At 60.0% G+C, this 21,661-nt stretch overlaps 1 protein-coding gene across 1 annotated transcript; it reads right to left on the reverse strand.

Annotated features, from left to right (window-relative positions):
• Window positions 1–72: 72 nt before the first annotated feature.
• On the reverse strand, window positions 73–21,580 carry LONP1 (lon peptidase 1, mitochondrial). The gene is made up of 18 exons (XM_082622470.1): window positions 21,141–21,580; window positions 18,258–18,346; window positions 17,571–17,690; window positions 15,477–15,708; window positions 13,986–14,047; window positions 13,506–13,635; window positions 13,034–13,117; window positions 11,287–11,507; window positions 9,487–9,625; window positions 8,578–8,756; window positions 6,178–6,265; window positions 5,683–5,805; window positions 5,484–5,600; window positions 3,174–3,314; window positions 2,655–2,820; window positions 1,659–1,870; window positions 1,420–1,584; window positions 73–420 (listed from the first exon to the last, which is right to left on the reverse strand). Exons 1-18 carry the CDS (start codon window positions 21,570–21,572, stop codon window positions 244–246), a joined length of 2,877 nt encoding a protein of 958 aa, XP_082478596.1. The 5' UTR covers window positions 21,573–21,580; the 3' UTR covers window positions 73–243.
• Window positions 21,581–21,661: the final 81 nt, after the last annotated feature.

Consider the following 21,661-nt stretch of genomic DNA (forward strand, 5'->3'; position numbering starts at 1 on the left):
ACACGTGTCCCTGGGCACCTTGGTGACGGGCAGGGTGGTGAGCACAGAAAGAAGCCACAGCCAACCAAGCAGTACTGGAAACGGCTTTTAATCATAATTAAATAGTCAGTGATTAAGCCATGATTGAGGTCGGGCTCCAGGCCTCTCCGGAGCTTCCTGTGGCTCAGCTGTCTGGAGCCTCTCCCCCGAGCGCGGTTCCAGCCCCGGCGGGCCCAGCGGTGCCTGCAGTGCCCAGAGCCGGCGTCACCGCTCCACAGCCAGGGCCTCGGCCTGCTCCTCAGGGAAGGCGATGTTGAAGATCTCGCGGTAGTGCTCCACGAAGTGCACCTCCAGGCCCTCGGTGATGAAGGCCGCCAGGTCGTAGAAATCCTTCTTGTTCTCGGTTGGCAGGATGATGCATGTCACCCCGGCACGCTTGGCCTGGAATGGGTGGGGAGGGTCAGCAGGTCAGTGTGGGAGGGAGGAGAGGGCTGGGCATGGAGCCAGGTTTCCAGTGCCCACCCTGCCTCACCCAGATGAGGAAACTGAGGCCCAAGGTAATATCACCAGCCTCTGTTCCAGCAGCTTGGCAGCAGGAACCCAGGCCTCTTCTGGTGTGCTGTCAGTCACCCCAGAGGCTCTCCCCACCCCCAAAGGTGTCTGGAAATACAGGAATTATGAGGTCCATGGTTTCTGGGGTTAATCAGTACCCGCTGCTTTACATTTAGAGGTCTGGCACCTAAAAATGCACAGGAACTGAAGACTGCCACGCGCCCAGGGCCTCTGAGCTGCTGTCCCTCAGCCTGACCCTGCCCCTTGGTGGACAAGGGCCACCATGGGTTGCTCTAGGGACAGCACGCAGTGACTCACTGAACCTCCCACTTTGCAAGAGAGGAAAGCAAGGTGCAGAGAGCCTCCCACACACCTTGCCTGGGTGTCCCTATCACGGGAGCCCCTCCCTGTGGGCAGCTGGGGCTGCGGTCCCTTTAGAGGTAGACAGGGAGAGGCCTGGGGGCTCAGGTGAGAGAGACTGGGGCACTGCCAGGAGCTTGGGGGGACCCCCATCCACCACAGTCAAACCTACAGCACACCCAGTGAGACACTGGGCCCTCTGTCCACCTGCAGTGCCCAAGCCTTGCTCCTCCAGCCTCTCCTGCACCCACAGGTCTCAGTGCTAGGCCACGTGGGCAGCGAGGAAGCAGGAGACCCTACTCTGGTCCCTGAGGACCTGAGATGAGGGCTGAGAAGGCTGAGAACCACTGTGGAGAGAGGAGCAGCTAGGCAGTCAGCTCAGCAGGGGTTCCAGGCCAAGCAGATCCAGATCCCATACCTGCTGAGCCTCACTTTCCCCTTCTGAAAAATGGGCCTGTCATTCTTCTCGCCTGGGGGTGTTAGCCCTGACGTGAACGATGGCTGTGCGCTATCACGCAGGACACTCACCGCAATGGTCTTCTCCTTGATGCCTCCCACAGGCAGGACCTTGCCTGTGAGGGAGACCTCGCCTGTCATGGCCAGATTCTGCCGTACCGGCCGGTCCAGAGCCAGGGAGAGCAGGGCCGTGACAATGGTGCAGCCAGCACTCGGGCCATCCTTGGGGGTGGCACCCTGGGGGGAGACAGGCTGGTGGGCAGGTGCTGCCAGGTGGTGGGCGTGGGGCATGGGCACGGGTCCAGCCTCACCTCAGGCACATGCAGGTGGATGTGCGAGGTCACCAGGTACTCGTTGGTGGGGTCGTACCGCATCAGGAAGGCCCTGGCGAAGGTGTAGGCGATGCGGGCGCTCTCCTTCATCACCTCCCCCAGCTGGCCTGTAACCTCCAGGCTCCCGTCCTTGTCCCCCTTGCTGTCACGCGGCCGCCTCAGGGACGTCTCAACAAATAGCGTGGAGCCTCCTGGGGAACCGAGGGCAGAGCCCATGAGCCCAGGATGCCTCAGACTCCTGGACGGCGGCTCCCGCCACGTCCTCACCCTCGTCCCCAGTGATGGGACGCCCCTCACCGTCCCTTCCCTGGCTCATCCCAGCCTAGAGCCTTCTCATCCCTCACACCTCAGTGCCTGCACTGTCCCCGCAGTCACCTCCTCCGGGCAGCAGATCCATCTGCGGGGACCGGGTTACGTGAAAACCTGAAGACGATCTCTGTGCTGGGCCTCCACGTTCTACCTGCCCGCGGCGCAGAGCCTGCCGGGGCCAAGCTCGCGTCCTCCCGTGCAGTTCCTCAGCGCAGCCCAAATCAATCAGCAGAGGCTCTGCCTCCCCTGTGCCCCGCCCCCAGGACCGCACCCAACCCTGCCTGCTACACAGACCTCGAGCCGCTCCCCCTCCGCCCTCGTAGCTCCCAGACCCAGCATCCCCAGTGCGGGTGGGCTGAGCCACGTCGCCTGGACAGGAAGCCCCTGGGACCCTTCTCCCCCACTGGGTGGTGGCCCCCCGGGCGACAGGGTCTCGTGCTGTGAAGGGCTGTCTTTCAGGCAAACCTGAAACCCACAGAGCCCAGAGAAAGCTCACGGGGCACTGCTGCCACCTCGCGGTCCCGTCGTCCCTGATGAGCCCTGGTCCCCTGGCCTCACTGCACCCCGCCCACCAGTGGAGAGGGCGCCCACCTCTACTGAGGGACAGACGACCACAGGGACGTGCAGAGCCCCCGGCGCTGCCTTGCTCTAGCACAGGCCACTCACCCATGGCAGTCCAGGCCAGGCCCATGGCCACGCCAGGAGGTGTCACGTCGTACATGCGCTCCACCGTGAACACCGGCTTCCCCACAAAGTCATGCAGGTTCTCCGGCGTTACCTCCACAAACTCAGCCTCGCCGCTGACGATCTTGTAGGCGGACTTTCGTAACACCTGTGTGGACGCAGAGGCTGGGGGGTGGCCAGGCCACAGAACCAGCCCCCCACCCCCTGCCCCCAACTCTCCTCCACCTGCCTTTAATTTTTAACAGTTGTGATAAAGTACATGTGACCTAAAACCATCTTAACCATTTTTAAGTGTACAGCTCAGTGGCAGGAAGTGCATTTGCACTGGTGTCCAACCATCCCCTCTAGAACTTTTACCTTCCCAAACTGAAACTCTGTCCTGATTAAACACCGCCTCCCCAGCCCCACCATCTACTTCCTGTCTGTGGCTGTGACTCCCCTAGGCACCTGCTGTGAGTGCACTCAGCACGTGTTCCTCTGCCGCCAGCCAGGCGGGCTCACCTTCTCCACCTGCTTCTGCAGGTTGCGGACGCCGCTCTCCCGGCAGTAATGCTTGATGAGGAGGGCGAGCACGTCTGATGACAGTGTGGCCTTGCTCTCGTCCAGGCCACACTGGGCGCGGGCCTGAGGCACCAGGTACTGCTGCCAGGGAGGAGGAGAGCCGCCATCAGCACCCCCAGGGCCTCTCCCGTGGCCCCTGCCCACCCTTCCAAAGACCCCTGGCCGGGTAAACGAGGTCACCGAGGTAGACCCTGGGCCTGCCCCGGGGAGCCCCTCTCCCCGGGGATAGCTGGGGGCCATTCAACAGAGGGTGTGAGGGGCGGCTGCTCCTGGACCACACCTAAGCCAAGACCTGAAGGGAGGAGAGCCAGCAGGGCCAGGAGGGGGTGGCAGAGTGTCCAGGGAGAGAGCCCGGCAGGTGCCAGGATCCTGAACGGTGGACCTAGGACCTGCAGATGCCCGGCCTGCCGCCTCCACGTGCTCCCAAGGCTCGTCTTAGCTGCCTCTTCCTCCAGGAAGGCCTCCTTGAACCCCCCGACTTCCTCCTCATACAGAGACCGGTTATGTGACCGCTGCACAGAGCAGGTGGGGATGGGGAGCAGGTCAGAGGCTCCAGGGTCACTCCGGGCCCAGCACCACCCCTGCCGCACAGCGATCAGTGGAGTCTGAGCAGTCCTGAGCACTGACTGCAGGGCAGAAGCGTCCCAAAGCCCTCGTGTGCCTCCTGCTGTCCCTTCAGGGGTTTGAAGGAACCCCTCCACCCACACCCCCAAGCCTGCCCCTCCTCTGCCTGGTCGAGTATCCAGGCTGCTGGGGTACAGGGGAAGTGACGGGGAGTCCCAGTACCCCTTCGACCACCCCAGCCAAGAGCTCCTCTTCCTCACCTCCCACCCCCCAGGGGATGCAGAAGACTGCAAGCCTGCACCTGTCACAGGGCTGCGAAGGGCTCAAGGGGACAAGATGCACTAAAGCCCTCTCTGGAAAGAAAACACTATCAGGAATTCGAGCCCTCTGGAAAGGAAATCTGGCTCTCCCCTGACTGACTGCAGGCTAGTAAAGCACCGCACACACCGGGGCACCAGGAAAAGGGAAGGATCCCACCAGCCCAGGAAGAGCTTTCTTACAAATAGAAATGCAGAAAGAGGCCCGCATCCCGGGGGACCCTGGGCCCAGGAAAGCCCAGGTAGGCAGTCCCATAACCCGGGGAAGCACGGCTGGTGGGTAGATGGACAGCAGCCTCACTCTCGCACCCACAGCCGTTACTGACCCGGCACGACACCGGCCATGGTGCGTGACCACGGGGCAGCGGGGCAACTCAAGGGGTAACTTTCTGTCAGAGCTGAACTCACAACCCCAAGACAGTGCTGGGCCCTGAAGGCCAGGGTGGGGTTGTGTTACCTTCAGCACTGTGCTCACAGAGTGTCTTTCCTTGCTCTTGTTCTACTGCCTGTGATTATAACAAGAAATACATCTTGGGTCTTTGGCCCCAATTCCCTGCACAAGCGATTCTAAGACGCTTGGAATTTCCTGAGTGACAGGGAGGAGAAGCGCATCCTTTCTTATTCACAAGAAGCCCCTTTCAAGAAGTGATCATTAGCATAGCTGGATGGGGGCTGGTGGCCAGAGGAACCAACCAAGGGACTGGAGGGACAGAACTTTCAGCCCCACCCTCAGTCCCCAGGGAGGGGAGCTAATCACCAGTGACCAATGATGCAATCAATCATCCAGTCAACCGTGCCTAGTAATGGGCCCTTCCCCACACCTGCCCCAGGAATCTGTTTTGGCTGCTCCCTAGTTGTATCCTTTTAAACTGGTAACAGTAAGTAAAACTCTTGTCTTCCTGAGTTCTGTAGGCTGTTTCAGCAAATTATCAAACAGAGGAGGGGGCCATGGGAACCCCCGATTTATACCCAGTCAGTCTAAAGTAAGAGCGGCCAGGGACTTGGGGGCTGACATCCAAAGTGGGGGCAGTGCTTTGGTCTGAGCCCTGAACCTGGGGTCTGATGCTGTTTCCGGGTGGGTAGTGTCAGAACTGCACTGAATCGTAAGACCCTCAGCTGACAACTGGTTGGGGTGGGGAGCCCCCGAACCCCCGCCTTGGTGTTGTCCGTGTCTTGTAATCACACCACACGGGCAGATCCTGTCCATCTGTCTGTCTCCTCCTGGCTCGGGAGCCCCCGAACAGGATCTGCGGGTTGCACCCCTAGCTCCGGTTAAGGGCCTGGCACCTAGTGGGCACTCGGATATTTCCTGAGCCCAAGTGGCCGCGGGGTGCCCCTCCCCAGGGCCGGGCCAGCGGGGCCGCCTTACCTCTGCGATGGCGAGCTTCTCCTGGGCCACGTAGCCCGACACGTTGATCATCTCCATCCGGTCCCGCAGCGGCTCTGGGATGGTCTCGGTGATGTTGGCCGTGCAGATGAACAGCACCTGGGGGAGGCGGCAGTGAGGTGCGGTAGGATGGGGCGTCTGGACTCTCCCCATTGGCCCAGCCCCCGGGTGGGACACGCACCTTGGACAAGTCCACAGGCACGTCCAGGTAGTGGTCCAGGAAGTTTGCATTCTGCTCAGGGTCCAGCAGCTCGAGCAGTGCTGACGAGGGGTCCCCCTGGTAGCCCCGGCCAATCTTGTCCACCTGAAGGGGCAGCAGGGGGCGGCGGGTGTTAGCCCCTTGTCCTCCCCCAGCACCCGCTTGCCAGACACCCCAGCGGGAGACCAGACCACTGGGGGTTGGGGCTAGGGAAGCCCGGAGCAGGAGGGCTGGCCTGACTGTGTGGCCATGGGCAGGGACCAGGTCCTCCAGGGCAGGAGGGAGCCGGTGTCATGAGACAGCCGGCTGCAACAAGGCCGCCCACAGTGACTCAGGCACCATGGAAACCACAGGGGGCCACAGTTTCACCTTGAACACAGACTCCGTCTGGTCAGGGCCGCCTGGAGCTGTGGGCCACGTCCAACCTCAGGGAAGGGTATGAGCCCAGCCAGGGCCCAGCCCTCAGGCCACACCCACCTCGTCTATCAGAACCAGGGGGTTCTCCGTCTTGGTCTTCTTCAGGCACTGGATGATCTTGCCGGGCATGGCGCCCACGTACGTCCGCCTGCGGAACAGGGCACAGCGGGGCGGTCGGTGCCCCGGCACCTGGGCTAGCCACACTGGCGCCCAAGGCCCAGCTCCCCTGGAGCTGCGGGATCACCACATGCCTTCCAAGGCCGCCCAGAGGAGACACAGGGAGACGCACACAGCGTGGCCCCGGCGGAGGATAAATGCTTCCGCACTGTGCAGGCAGGCAGAGCACTGGGCCACCCTGACGGCGTCATGGTCCCAAGTGCTGGGCTGTCAACGTGCTCCCCCAGCTCAGGCTCAGGGCGGGGGTCAGATTCACAGCCAAGTCTCACTCAGACTCTTCCCGCTAGCCAGCACCTCCTATCCAGACGGCAAAACCCAGCCGGTATTGCCCGATCCAACAGAAGGAGAGGGGCAGGGAGCAGCCAGGGCCTGCGGCAGAAACATCCCCCACGCCTGGGTCCTTGGCCCTCAGGGTCACCAGGCCCAGGGCCCGGCCCCAGCTGGCATGTCCTTTCAGGAGTGTTGCCTGAGAGCCTACTCGTCTGCCCAGTTCGGCTGCAGGTGCCTGCCTGGCATTCTTAGGAAACCAGACATGAGTCCAGTGCTGTGAGCTAAGGCCCAGCTGGGCAGACAGACCACAAACCAGGCAGAGGAGAAAATCACAAGGTACGAAAGACTTCGTATCTGCGACAAAGAAGAAAAGAAGGCATGGGGGATCTGGAACGCCACTTTGAGGGTGAGGCAGTATTTTAAGGAAGAGATAAAGCACATCTTAGGGAAAGGCTACAAGCAGAGGAGGTGAGGAGGAGCCACATGGGTGTCTGGGGGAGGGGCATTCCAGGCAGAGGGCAAAACCCGTGCAAACGCCCTGGGGCACCACCGTGCCTGGTGTGTTGGAGGAACAGTGAGGAGGCCCATACGTCTGGAGCAGAGTGGGCGAGGGGGTGAGAGGGAGGAGGGGAGGGCAGGGAGGGGACAGGGCAGGTTGTGCAGGGCCCACGGGGAGGACTTGGGCTTTAACCCGAGGGAGGTGGGAGCCCTGGAGGGCTGTGGGCAGAGGAGGATTTGGCTGTCAACCAGTATAACAGCAGTCAGTTCCGTCCCTAGACCAACAGCAGCACAGAACGCTCACCTGCTCGCACCCTGCTGGGTGCCCTTTCCCCGATGGCTCACCACCAGCGTCACAGACCTCCTGTGCTTGTTTAGAAACTCCAGCACATGGTGCTGGTCTGCAGCTCCCTGTCCTTCCTGAACCAGGGCCCGGTTCTGCCTCTGCCTCGCTCTCTGCCCCCAACCCCTCCACCTCCATCCTGCTGCACCTCCCAGCTCAGAACGCAGCTCCCGGGCACGCCTGCACCATTCCAGCCTGCAGGCCTCCCAGTGACCCCGCCCCCAAGGCTGTGCCGGCCTCGTCCCCTCCTGACCCTCACCCAGGCCCCACCATGCTCCGGCTCCCTTCTCCAAAGCCCTGGAGCTCACACCGGGCTCCGGGCTGGGGAGCTCTCGAGACTGGCCACCGTCCAGGGGACTCGAGAGAGCCAGGAGTGGAGGGGGGCTGCAGCAGACTGGGGTGCTTGCACCCTGCCCAGCGGGCGGCCCGGCTCTGGAGCATTGCTGCCAGGAGGGCCTGTGAACCCTGGTGCCCAGAACTGTCCGTGCTTTTAGGAAAGCCAGAAAAGTAACTTTTAAACACAGATTTAAACCTTCTTTGGACACTACAGGATGGAAATGCACGGCCAGCTCGGAACAGACACTCGTGTACCCACTGCACTTGTGTCTCACCGAGGCTTTTCAAAAAACCACCCTCTGCGGAAGCCAGCGTGGCGGGAAGCCCCGGAACCAACACCCTTAATGTCCCACAGAAGGACACCACGCACGGGCCAGGTGGCTGTCAGAGCCTGCGCACAAGGGATGCCAGCCCCGCTCTGGGCCTGACAAGGGAGGCAAGAACCAAGACAGGTGCTGAGGCCTCACTGGGGAGACCATCTCACCTCCCACTCTAGTCCCCAGTCCCCGGGCCTGTGGCCAGTGTTGCCGGGGTGCGGGGTGCTGAGCTGGTGGGATGGAACCTGGAACCGGGGGGCCGTCTGTGGACAGCCTGGCCGAGAGGCCTTTCCAGTGGTTGAGAGGCCAAGATTTTGATCCAATTTGATCCAAGGTTTTTAAGCACCTGGACTGAGCCAGACCTGACGTCAGATGGACACGCTGACTTTTCAGTTACCTATTCCAGCGTGAGCGGGGTTTGCTGCCCGCCACCATCACGCTACAGAGTAGGAACAGACCCAGGAGAAGGAAGGCTGATGGGAGGCAGGGTGAGCCCCGAGGGGGAGGGGCTGGGCCAACCTGTGCCCCTTGATTTCGGCCACGTCCGTCATGCCCCCGACGCTGAAACGGAAGTACTCGCGGTTCAGGGCCCGGGCGATGGAGCGGGCGATGCTGGTCTTGCCCACACCTGGGGGACCGTAGAAGCAGAGGATCTTGCCCTGGGTCGACGCCCGAAGCTGGCTGACAGCAATGAATTCCTGCGGGCAGAGGTAGGAGGACCCCATGAGACAGCGCTGCCCTTTCCACAGGGCAAGGGCCCCCACCGGGCCTGAGCCTCCCCACCGTCCAGGCATCTGGGGCTGCGAGAAGGGACAGGGCCTGACCCAGAGGGGCCGAGCTGACTGGACTATCATTTGACACAGGAGGGACAGCCTGTGGCACCAACAGGCCGAGCAGGCGGCAAGGGGACGCGGGTGACGGACTCTGGGTGACCCCAATGCCAGGCCCACCCAGCAGCTCCCCACCTGGATCACAGCGTCCTCTCTCCCCACCGGCCCACCCGCTCTCAGCCAGACGCCTCTGGCCCTCGTCTCCTCCTATCGCAAGCACAATTTTTATCCCCCTGGGGAACCCGTGAGCCCCCCTGGAGCGGGCAGGTGGGCCTGGGCGGCCCCTAACACCTCCAAGCCACTCCAACCCCGGTCCCTCTGGCTGGGCCCCTCCATCCCTCACCCTCCTCGGCCCCTGCTGACCCCACACCAGCCTTGGCCCAGCCAAGCACCCCCCAGACCCCCAGGTTCTCCAGGGAGCTCCCCTGGGTTTCCCCCACCGCACAGGGGGAGTCCTGGCTCCCAGGCCCCAAGGCCCCTGCCACCCTCGCAGATCCAGACACGACGGCCGCTGCCTCTCAGAGCTCGGCTGGTGCCCCGCACACGAGCGGGGGGTGCGGACATGGCCCCCCGGGGAAGGCGGGCGGCCGAGCCTCACCAGGATGCGCTTTTTGACATCCTCCATCCCATAGTGGTCCTCCTCCAGCACCGCCTGGGCCCGGGACAGGTCCAGGTTCTCGTCGCTGTACTTGCCCCATGGGATGGACGTCAGCCAGTCCAGGTAGTTGCGGGTGACGCTGCCACAGAACAGACAAGAGCCGGTGAGCAGGCCCAGTGAGCTGCCCGAACCCCGCTCCGTACATCCACAGCACTGGGACCCACGCACCCGATGTGAGAACTACACCAAGTGTCAGCTGGGGCCCGAACTGCCCTGAGAAGCCGGCCCAGCCTGGCCTGCCCCACTCCCAGCACGGTGCAGCCACGCCTCGCCTACCGTGCTAGGTGGACACCACGTGTTTTACACCTTGAAGGTTTGTGGTAACCGTGCCTTGTCAGGTGATGGTCGTCTTAGCAATAAAGTACTTTTTAATAAAGGAATATACGTGGTCTTTTTTTATACATGACGCAACTGCACACTTAAAAGACTACAGTAGAGCGTAAACTAACTTTTACAGGAATAGGGAAACCAAGAAAATTCATGCGACTTGCTTTTTTGCTATGAAACCAACCCATGGTGTCCCCAAGGTCTGCCTGTATGGGTGTAGTTCCTGGCACAAGGGCTACATTTGCTTTCCAGACCAGAGACTCTGCGAGCATGGGGCTGGCTCAGGGTCCCACAGCACAGGAGGGGCCAGCGAGTAGGATGGGGGAGGGACAACCTGATGAGGGCAAGTGGGGAAACTGAGGCCTGGAGCGTGACACCAAGCCGAGGGCTGTGCACCCAGGGACAGAGGCGCCCCTCACAAAGGGCCTGATAAGGAGGAGGCAGGGAGGTCAGAGGAAGAGGCGAGGCGGACAACAGAAGCAGAGGCTGGAGTGACGTGCTCGGAAGATGGAGGAAGGGCCGGGAGCCATGGAACATTTCCGAGAAACTGAAAAGGCTGGAGACAGAGCTTCCCCAGAGCCTCCAGAAGGAGCCCGTCCTGCCCACACCAGACGTGAGGGCCACTGCCTCCAGACCGCAACACGAGTCTGTGATGTTCTAAGGGACTAAGCGTGTGGTCACCCTGACGTCGATGTGGGAAGCGCACTCACTGCCCCGGGAGAGGAGCTGGGGGCGTCTCTGGTGGGGAGGCCTGCGGCGTCCGGGGCAACCAGCGTCTCCCAGGGTCCTCGTGCAAAGAGACCAACCTTCCCTAGACACCCTGAGCCAGAGAGGGGCCTGACCCAGCAGCCTGGGAGGGTCCGGTGCTGCAGGCCTGCTCAGATCCTCCCTATGAGCTAGTGGGATGGAAACTGGAACCGGGGGGCCTCCCCGGAGCAACACCCAGGCCTGGGCTGCGGGCAGAGCCAGAAGCATCCCACGGGGTCCCGATCCCTAGCCAGTGTGCACAGGACAACACTCGCCGGGCAAGGCCAGGGCCCCAGGAAGATGCTTGTTTCCTGGCTGACTCTCAAAGCCGCCAGAGGGAGGCCAGGGGAGGGGGTGACCTTGGGGCAATGGCCCTGGGGACTCCTGGTCCTGACTGGTGGCGCTGGCTTAGAGCCAGATGTCCCTGGCTTCAAATCCCTGTCCCCAAATCCCTGTCCCCATCTGCCAGCCCAGAGGCAGGGGCACTGATGTAACTTCTCCAAGCCTCGACTCCCTCATCTGTGAAACAGGGGCAACAGAGACACGGCCCGCACAGGGGCGATACGAGAGGATGGACACCCACCGTGACCAGCACATGCATGAGGGGCCCACCCTCCTGGCTTCCCACGGACCCCAGTCAGATGCCCAGCCTCCCCCGGCGCTCACTTGAACTCGGAGGAGTGGTTGTCCAGCAGGCCCAGCTTGCTCAGCTCCTCGTCCACCACGTCCATGACATGCTTGGGCACCACGAGCTCCTTCAGCCGCTCGCGGAACTTCTCCTCGATGGCGTCCTTGTCATCCTTCTCCAGGCCCAGCTCCTTCTTGATGATCTTCAGCTGCTCCTGCAGCAGGTACTTGCGGTGCGTCTGCTTGATCTTCTCCTCCACCTGCAGGGCCCAGAAGCTGCTGTCAGAGCAGAGGGGACGCAGCCCAGGGCGGGCCTGCTGCTTCCTCAGGACATGGGAGAGAAACCCAGGGCACCCAGGCTCCGATTTCCCCCACGTTCCACCCTAAGTCCTCCTGGTCACGGGCCTCGTGAGAAGTAACACCGAATTCCAGGGGAGGAAGGGATCCGCCCTTCAATCCTGGTTACGACCAGGAAAAGCTGGGCCTGATGCCAGTGTGTCCGCCACGTTAAGCAAAGGGGTGCCACGCTCCCTCTAACAGCTGGAACAGCAGGACGCGGGCTCAGGGCCCTAGGTCAGCATTGGCGCCCATCTAGTGACCTGCTGTCCTGTGCCCTTGCATGTGACAGCTGCCTAGTGGCTTTTCCAATTAAAGATATGATACAAGAGATTTTCCTGGTGGCACAGTGGTTAAAAACTCTGCGCTCCCAATGCAGAGGGCCCGGGTTTGATCCCTGGTCAGGAAACTAGATCCCACATGCATGCCGCAACTACGAGTTCGCATGCCACAACTAAGGAGCCGGTAAGCCAAGCTGCAACTAAGGAGCCCGCCTGCCACAACTAAGGAGCTGGCGAGCCGCAACTAACGAGGCTAAGAGCCACAACTAAGGAGCCTGCCTGCTGCAACTAAGGCCTGGAGCAACCAAATAAATAAATAAATATTTAAAAATAAATAAATAAAATATACGAATTTTTTTCCTAATGTAAAAACTAAGTGAGGGCTTCCCTGGTGGCACAGTGATTAAGAATCTGCCTGCCAATGCAGGAGACACGGGTTTGAGCCCTGGCCTGGGAAGATCCCACATGCCACGGAGCAACTAAGCCCATGCGCCACAACTACTGAGCCTGCGCTCTAGAGCCCGCGAGACACAACTACTGAAGCCCGCGTTCTGCAACAAAAGAAGCCACCACAATGAGAAGCCCGTGCACCACCACGAAGAGTAGCCCCCGCTCGCCGCAACTAGAGAAAAGCCCAGGTGCAACAACGAAGATCCAACGCAAAAGATCCAAAAATAAATAAATACATTCATTAAAAAAAAAAAACCTAAGTGCTATAACAGCCTCTATGGGAAAAGAATCTAAAAGAGTGGCTATATGCATACATATAACTGATTCACTTTGATGTACAGCAGAAACTAACACAACATTGTAAATCAACTATACTCCAATAAAAATTAAAAAAACAACTAAGTGATAAAAGTGAGTTAAATCTGGAAAATGTTAAGTAATCGACAATCCAGGCAGTCCATGGGTTTGCCCAGTTGGGAAGGTGGGCCTGCAACAGCTGAGTCTGGGGAAACAGCTTTCGACCTCTCCCAGGCTGGCTCCTAATTTCTAGCATTTCCCCCCGGGCTCCCTCAATGGTCAGGAGGGTCCCAGGACCTCTCACTCTGCACTCAGCTGCTGGCACCAGTTTGACATTTTCGCACAGGTTCCCAGCCCCGACGGGGAGCGGGGCCTCGCAGCAGAGACCCTCCTGGGCGCTGGGGCCCCGCCCCACCGCTCACCTCCCGGCCCAGGCGCTGCTGCAGCTTGCTCAGCTCAAACTCCTTCTTGAGGAGGGACAGGGCCTTGTACAGCCGCTTGGGAATCTGCCAAGAAAGGGAAGACGTGAGAGGATGGCCATCTGTGTGGAGGGGCAGCAGGGAGGGAGCGCGAACCGGGGCAGGTGGACAGGCCACGCCTCCCCAAATCCGAGAGAGGCGCACGCTCTGCCCCAGCAAGCCCAGTGCTCCAGCCACACTCCACAGGTCTGCAGGCCATGTGGACCATGACACTGGCAGAGGTGCTGCTCGTAACGACGAGACTGGCAGCAACCCAAACACACCACCCACTGAATGACGGGCGCCGCCCAGTGGGACACCACACAGCCGCTACCAAGAACGAGGGGCCAGACGTGGACAGAAGGACACGGGCTAACGTGAACCCACCCCAACGCCGGAGCCCAGGACAGCAGCCAGGTGGGGAGGCCGCACTCACGTTGGTCTCCTCCAGGACGTCCTGCAGCTCGTGGGACTCGGCCCCAGTTAGCGCAGCGCCCATGTCGCTCAGGTAGATGGGGTTGTCCACCACCCTGTGGCCGGCCTGCATCATCTGCAGCACAGACTCTCTGGAAGGGACGGAGATGCTGCCACGGGGCACCGGGACCGCCATGGTCCTCACTGGGCCGTGGCCCATCCTGGAGCGGGACTAACGCCCCAACGCCCAGACATAAGTCACCCTGGCAGCCATCCAGCAGCCCTCCTGAGATGCCCTCCCCCGACCTGGCTGATGACGAGAGAGCCGGGGCCGGGTAGGCTGCGCCCCCTCCAACCTCCTGCCCGCCCCGGGGCCTCCCTGCTGGGATGGAAGCAGCTCTCCCCTCAGAGGCTAGGCAGTCCCCAAGCCCAGCCAGGATCTCAATGAGGACAAGCAGCCAGACAGGCCCAGCCTGGCCTCGTCAGGAGACAGGAGACCAACCTGTAGAGCGGGTTCAAGGCGATGATGTCCCGGATGGTCTTCACGATCTCCGCCGTCAGGGCCTGGCAAGCAGGGAGGCCACGTGGGTCACTGGGACCAGAGGGGGCTGTGGCCCTGGAGCCCCTCCCACCCAGCCCAGCCAAGGACGGCCCCAGAGGCCCAGGAGCGGAGCCCCAGTTCACAAGTTACAGGGCCTCAGGACCCAAGAGCAAAAACTAAACGAACCCTGTCTCCGTGGACCACTCTGAACCTCGACCTTAGAACGAGCCATCCTGGGTGGGGAGAAGGGGCTCGAGGTCTGCCCCCCCAGAACCTCGCCCCAGCCGGCTCTGCTATGGATGCCACAGGTATTGCTGTCCTTCTTGCCTTCACTGCCGCCACAGTGAAGCCAGTGACACTCCCGGCAGGATCACTGGACACAGTTTATGGCATAAATCCTGCACCTCATTTCCAGAGGCCATAGGTCCCAGCACCTGGCACTCTGCTCAGGGCACTGCTGGCAAGAAGCAAGCAGCCACCACTGCTGGGCTTTTTCAGTGTGATCCACCGGTCTCTGGTTAATGGGTTTGTCCCTGATCTGCCTGGGATGACCTTTGTAGAAGGAACCAGAACAGGCCAGCTGGAGGGCCTGCACGGCATGCGTCAAGAGGGACAGGTGCGCTCCGAGCTCCCCACTCCCCTCCCCCCCACCTCCCCCCAGATGAGAGCCTTCAAGGAAACACTAAGGCTGGGCTGCCCAGGACAGCAGCCACCAGGCGCTGCTCACATTTAAGTGAGTTGAAATGAGATACAATTAGACGTTCTGTTCCACAATCGCAGCAGCCACAGGTCAAGTGCTCAACAGTCACAGAGGCCGAATGGTACAGTCACAGAATGCATCCAGCACGTGGGAAGTTCTCCCTGGCAGAGCTGCTCTGGAGGGCCCCACGGAGCTAACGGCCGGCCCCGGGCCCCTTCCAGCGCCCGCAGCAGACATCACCAATGGATTGTGGCACTCCTTCCCACCAAGCTCAGAACCCACCCCAGGCTCAGACCAAAGCTGTCAGCTATGCCAAGCTGGTGTTCCCCTTGGGGAGGCCAAGGACACCCGGTGCGGGTGCACCCAAGGAGCCTTCCACCTGCCTTGCCTTTCTTCTTCATCTCTCCCCGTTGGAGGCAGGTCACCCTGCCCATAACCTACATGAGAAGGACGGTGGAAGGACATTTCCCGACACCCTCTCGAAAGCTGGCTCGCCATGCTATGGAGAAGAAGGCAGGCCAGCCTAGGCTTGGGGTCAAGGTGGCCAGAGGCTCTTTCCCATCTTGGAAGCACGGGTCACAGAACCAGCTACATGTGCCTTGCCCACTCCCCCAGCCCTGGGCCTGGGAGGTGGAGCCAGGACCCGGTTCCTTCACAGCAGCCAAGGCTGCAGCGCACTTCCGACCTTCCCGACGCCAGCTCCTCCCAGGCCTCCTGGAGGAAGAGGCGCTCTGCCCCCCATGCACACTCACCTTCACCTCCTCCGTGACCTGGAAGTCCTCGTGGGCGACGTTCTCCACCTCCACCATGAGCACCTCACCAGCGGGGCTGGGCTCCGGCTCCACCACCACCTGCAGCTGCCGCCTGGCGCCGCCATCCTCCTCCGCGTCCTTCTTGCCCCGCTTCGGCTTCCTGCGCAGCTTCTGCCTGTTCTCGCCCTCGGGCTCCTCCGGCTCCACCTCCAGCTGCCTGTTGATGTGAACCCTGAAGACGGGGAGCAGGAGGTGAAGCCACCGCGGCTGGGGGGAAGGGGGGCGTCCTGCCGGCCACAACGCTCTGCGGTGCTGATGACACAAGGGCTCGCTGGGCCCAGGCCCCTGCAGCCACCAGGGCCGGTGGGGAGAGGGGAGCTGCTATCTCAGAACCCAAGACCAGCAGGCCCTCTGCCCCTGGACTCCAGCCGAGCCGTCCATTGCTTCCCACACCAGCATCCGCTGTCCTCCAGACACGAGGACGCCAGTGGCAGCCTGCGCTCTGGGGCCCATCAGGGACTCCGCCTGCCCTTCCCCCGGCCTCCAGCTCACCACACAGTGGCTCCTGCACAAGATTCAGCTCCAGGTTCAAGGGCGCCTCCACTGAGGTCCTCCCCAACCACTCCACATGAAGTCCAGCCCCACGTGCGCACACACCCACCCCACCCCCCATCCATCGTCATTTTCACCCCAAAGCACCCGCCACCGTCAGATTTAGCTGGTGACCTGTTTTCCCCATGCGAGGGGCGGGCTCCCCAAGTTGGGCCCCTCGCCGGCTACTCCGCTCACACCCGAGGGCCTGGCAGACACCAGGCGCCGGGTGTTTGGTGACGTGTTGGCTCTTTTCTGCCACACAGGGTACCTAACAACAGTACCGCCCTTAGAGAGCAGGCCTGAGTGCTACCGGGGACGCGGACTCAGTGGCGGGCGGACACCAGCAAGATGCACAGAGAAAAGGAGGTCGGGACTCGGTGAACACCGAGGCGGCCTGGCCTCAGCACTCAGCAGGACTCGTTCTCCAAGGCACCCTGCAGGTTAGCAGAGCCGTGAGTAGCCGCACCATCTTTATTGATTTTGGTTGTATCTTATTCTGTTCTTTCTGAGCCATGAATCCTCTCAGGAGACAAAGGAGCAGCCTCTTCCCTAAAACAGACTCTAACGCAAGCAGGTGAAGACAGGCATGGGGGCTCGGCGCAGCAGGGACGCCACCAGGACAGTCCACAGAAGCGCTGCCGGCCGGGACCGCTTCCCCGGTGTGCTCTGGGGGAGCTGCCGGCTGACACAGAAAAAGGCTCCCTGAGAGGAAAGGATGAAGGGCTCTCGAGTCAACAAACACCAGCGGGCATCTGCAGTAAGCAGCTTTTCCGAACACTACGACCTGAACGGCTGGTGAGTCTGAAACGTCTCCCACATGTCTGTGATCACAGGACACCTTTGACAAGCATCTCATCTTGGGAGACCAATGTTCCTTGGAACACGTGAGAAGAAACGAACACGTTCATTTCTTCCAGCTTCAACCCAGCTGATCATGTAGGTTTTTCTTAATTAGCCGTAACAATACAGCGGGTTAGACTGGGCTTGCAAATGCCTTATGAAGCCCTTCGGCAGAGGAGGTAGAGGTAGACTGGCTGAGTAAAAAAACCGCAACCTGGACTTCTCTGGGGGTCCAGTGGTTAAGACTCCGTGCTTCCACTGCCGGGGGCACAGGTTCGATCCCTGGTCCGGGAACTAAGATACCGCAAGCTGCGAGGTGCAGCCAGGAAAAACAAAAAACAAAAAACCCAACCTGCCAAGCTGAATGGAGACGCAGATGCCAGCACCAGGGGGAAGGCGTGCTGACACCCAGACATGAACCATGAGGCAACGTGCTATCTTCTGTTTCGTGGTGCTTTTTGGACTAACGGGCGTGAGAAATGCCTTCTCACTGACCACCCAGACTGCCGCTTAAGCAGAGCGGCTCTGAGAAGCTGGGGGGGGTCCACCTCCAGCTTTGGCCTGGTCACTGCGGTGACCGAGAAGGGCAGGTCGGTGCTGGAACCTGGGGCGCCCCAGGCCACTCTTCCCACCCCGCCCCATGAACTCCGGCTCCCGCACCTTCTGTGTCCCATGACGATCATGCGCAGCTTGTCCCCAAGGTCCTGCATCTCGTGGATCTGGACAAATGTCCCCGTATGGTAGATCTCATCCAGGCTCTCAACCACGTCAGACTCGTTGCTGAGGGAGAAGGGACACAAAGGAACATGGGCACACATGCTCTGGCTCTCTTGAAAAGAGAGAGAAGAGAAACACCCCTCCTGGCCTTGACCTCCTTGCTCCTACAGGTGCTCTGGGCAGCCCCTGAGGGTCACCGCATACAGGCAGGCGGGGCCAGATGGAATCTGGATTCCACTCCACACCTCCTCTTATGGAGCCTGAGTAGAACACACCTTCCGACTTGGAAGTGGAACTCATTCCTACCTGGAGTCGAGGTGGATGTGCCCGGAGCCCCCGCATCTGCCCGCCTAGCTCTGCTCTGAAGCAGCCTCACCCTGGCCTAACACCAGGGGTCCCCGAGGTTAGCTTCCCCCCACCTGGACCACGCATGAAGCCCAGGGCCTGGGGCAGAGTCTTCAGCCCAGACTGAAAAGGGATGCTCAGCTCTCAGCCTCATCCCCCGGAGGTCTGACTTGGTTTCTTTCAGGTCAGGAGCCAGAGGTCCAGGCTACTCTATGGAGCAGGCTCTGCGGTGAGCTACAATCCAGGGCAGCTTCAACAAAGGAGTGAAGGAAAAATTACACTTACTTGTCATCTTTCTTTAGAAAGACGCCGGCATACGGCTGGGCGAGGCGGACTTTCCTTCTTAGCAGCTCAACCAACTTCTTATTTTTAACCTAGCATGACAATGACCCCAAGGTGAAACGCAGGGTAGGCTTTTTAGCTGACGCTTTGACAGCAGCTCTAGCGTTTTCTGTCATACTCTCTAGGGGTGTGCTAATCTGATCCAGGACTAACCAACACGGTCCAGGAACCTCTGAACCAAAAAAAAAAAAAAAAAAAAAAAGGACAGGCAGTATTGAAGAGCTGCATTCCTTAGTTTTTCCCTCTTCCTAAAGGAAACTAAAAGGAGACAAACGGCCAGTACCAAGAAACTGATTTCACATCCAATTTCAAGAGCTGTTTCTGTGGCGAAATGCCTTGGCTTGAAAATCTCAACTGCTTTTCTTTACGGGAGGACAAAAGTAAATGTGCGTAATTCAAATGTGACACACCCCACAGGCTGGTAATTTCCTGCAATTTTCATGGAAAGTATATCCCAAACACATCTATATCCTATTCATTGATCATCAACCCCCCCCCCCCCCCGCCCAGTCACAGCACATTCTCCTGTCATTCCATTGGCAGGTAGAGGGCTAATGATGTTTCCTAGGAAACAGCTGATAGGGAGGAGCACAGGTGTCCTTAGGGCTCAAATGATTTCCTTCAAGCCTGTGTTAATTCCTAGACCAGACTCTAACTAAACTTAATGGCCCTCAAACTTTGGCACAAGTCAGAATTCGCTGGAGGGCTTCTTAAAACAGATGGCTGGGCCCCACCCCTGGAGTTTCTGATTTGGGAGGGCTGAAGCAGGCCTGAGAGTCTGCACTTCAAGCAGACTCCCAGGTGATGGCTGCTGGTCTAGGAACCCGGCTTTGAGGAGCAGCGTTTTAACTCACTCCATGACCACACGGTATGGGAATTCCTGTCACTCTAAATGCATTCTCCCCAGAACAAAGGTCCATGACATCCGTCAGGAGGGTTACATGACCCACCCCAAATTAAGAGCCACTGGTCTATACTCAAGAGGTCACTAATAAGGAGAGACGCCACTGGGGCACGTTAGCCGCATGCAGCGTCAACTACCAAATCAAGGGTAATCAGAGCTTGGCTAACAGGTTCAGAAACACTTATTGGGTCCCCTGGGAGCTCCCACTTTCTCCTTGGCTAACAGCTGACCATTGCATCTTAGCACCTGTCCCTCCCTCTGGTGGCACCCGTTTTTCGTTATTTATAAAGTAAGAGCAACAGGAATACCACAAGCGAGTTCCACATGCCAGTCTCACACTACCCGCAGCATCTCACGTACCCCTCCTGGCTAGCCCTAGGTGGACACATAGAATCTCTTGGAAGAATCCTGTCTCTACTTAAGCACTGGGGACAGGGGGCATCTGCCACTCTGAGGGGCTGAGGGGACCATACCTGCTGAACATCCTGGCCCCAGGGGCCTGGGAGGGTAGAGAGGACAGCTGGGGTTGGGGGGGTCAAGTATGGAGAAAAGACCCCCAGGGCTTGTTTCTGACGTGTCAAAAGCACACCACATGGGTAACAGCAGCCGCTCCTTATGAAGGTGTATCGAGCACCAGGCACGGTTCTGCAGCCTTTACACATGACCTCATTTACCTCCCATCACAGCTCTAAGAAATGAGGTACTATTACTACGCCCATTTCACAGATGAGACAATGGAGGCCCAGAGGAACAGCTTGCCCAAGGTTACGGAGCGAGGGGTGGAGGGACCAGGATATGAACCCACAGGGTCCGGCCCTGGGACCTGCCAGTAACCACTACAGAACATCAGGGAAGGCCCTTGGAAGGGCAGCTCGGACGCAAACAGTCACAGTGCTGGAGAGGAGGTGGAGGGGGCTCCTTCTGCCCCCCGCCACTGGCTGAATGCTGTCCCTCTGTACCGTCCTTTCCCTTTCCAAGGGATCGCTGAGATTTATTCAGGAGAGACTGGAGAGGGAGGGCAGAGGCTGGAGGGTGAATGCAGAGCTGACTCATTGTATGACCTTGCTTAGACAGTTAAGAGATAACGCTTCTCCTCCACGGACTCGTTTCCACATCATTAAAAAACTCAAGTTCCTTGCACTCCTGCTGCTTTCTATTACATCACCCTGGTCCATGTGCACCACCCCGCACCCCGTGGCTCTTAGTCTGAAAAGATCTTTACTGTCTCTTGCACCAGAACATAAGTTCCTTAGGCAGAGGGGCTGTGTCTGACTTGTTCTGCTGAATCCTCGGCCGGCTACACGGGAACAAGAACACCCTACTGAATAAATGAATGAATAACCCCCTGGGAACACCCTTAGGCCATGTTCCTCCTAAGACTCCTGGACAATCCCTAGCTCTATCATCCCCTGTAGTACTTACAGCCTTCCAGTCCATAATTTACGAATCCCACTGGAACCTAAGCTCCAAAGGCAGGAAAGTGTGTCCGTTTTGTTCAGGGCTGTATCCCTAAAACTTAGAACCGTACCTAGCACATGACCTCAAGAAACATTTAAGGAAGGAATGAATCCGGATCCCAAAGGGGCTCTTAACCAGAAGGCAGACCGCCCTGGGGGAGACTGTCACAAAACATTTACCAAGACCAGGAGAAAAGTAACCGAGTGGCAAGACTGTTCTGAGCTTTCCCGGGACCGAATTTCTATGACTAGGACTGTTAAGTGGACAATCCTAAGCTCGTTGGATCCAACTCTCCTGAAGGGATCTGAAAGGGGGCGGAAACTGCCTCAAGTTTACTAGTAGTGAGAAAACTAGGACTCGAACTTTTTCAAGTTGTGAGGCATGAGGGTGCTGAGCGATCCCTCGGCCCAAGCCGCAGCTTGCAGACGTGGGGGAAAGGAGGCCAAGGCGGGGGCTCTCATTACCTCGACAATCTTGATAAAGCGCGGGAACACTGGGTTGCGCGTAACGGCGATGAGCGGCAGGTGCGGGAATACGTCCGGGATCATCATGGGCGTCAGCGCCGTTATGACAGGGCCTTCCCCGCCGCCCGCGCTGCCCCCCACGCCCGAGGCCCCGTCCTCCGCGCCGCCCTCGGAGGCATCCTCGCCGCCCGAGAATGCGCCGCCGCCGCTGCGGTTGTTAGCATCCCGAAGTCCCCGCCAGTGGCCCGCGGCGGCGGGGCCTTGGCCCCCCAGCGCCCAGGGAGGAGAGGCGTCGCAGGCCCGCCGGCCTCTGGGCAACCAAGCTCCGGCCGCAGTCGGGACCCGCCCCCCGGCGGCGGCCAGCAGCGGCCGCCGAAGCGCCCAACACCTCGCAGCTCCCCACAGCCGCACATAGCCTGCACCCGCCGCCATAGCCCAGCCATCCTGGCGGCGCGCGGGACTTGCGTCATTTCCGCGGGCCCGGCTGGGGCGTACGTGCCTGCCGCCACGTGCCTGCGTGC

Source organism: Mesoplodon mirus (genome assembly GCF_964341445.2).
Source record: "Mesoplodon mirus genome assembly, chromosome: 5".
Taxonomy (NCBI): Eukaryota; Metazoa; Chordata; class Mammalia; order Artiodactyla; family Ziphiidae; genus Mesoplodon; species Mesoplodon mirus.

Excerpts from the sequence above, each read along its gene's own strand:
- LONP1 (XM_082622470.1), bottom strand. The coding sequence starts at position 21,572 with ATGGCGGCGGGTGCAGGCTATGTGCGGCTGTGGGGAGCTGCGAGGTGT. Across the intron at positions 17,691-18,257 it reads TTTCTAAAGAAAGATGACAA|CAACGAGTCTGACGTGGTTG; the intron begins GTAAGTGTAATT and ends CTTCTCCCTCAG. Across the intron at positions 1,585-1,658 it reads TCCACCTGCATGTGCCTGAG|GGTGCCACCCCCAAGGATGG; the intron begins GTGAGGCTGGAC and ends GTCTCCCCCCAG.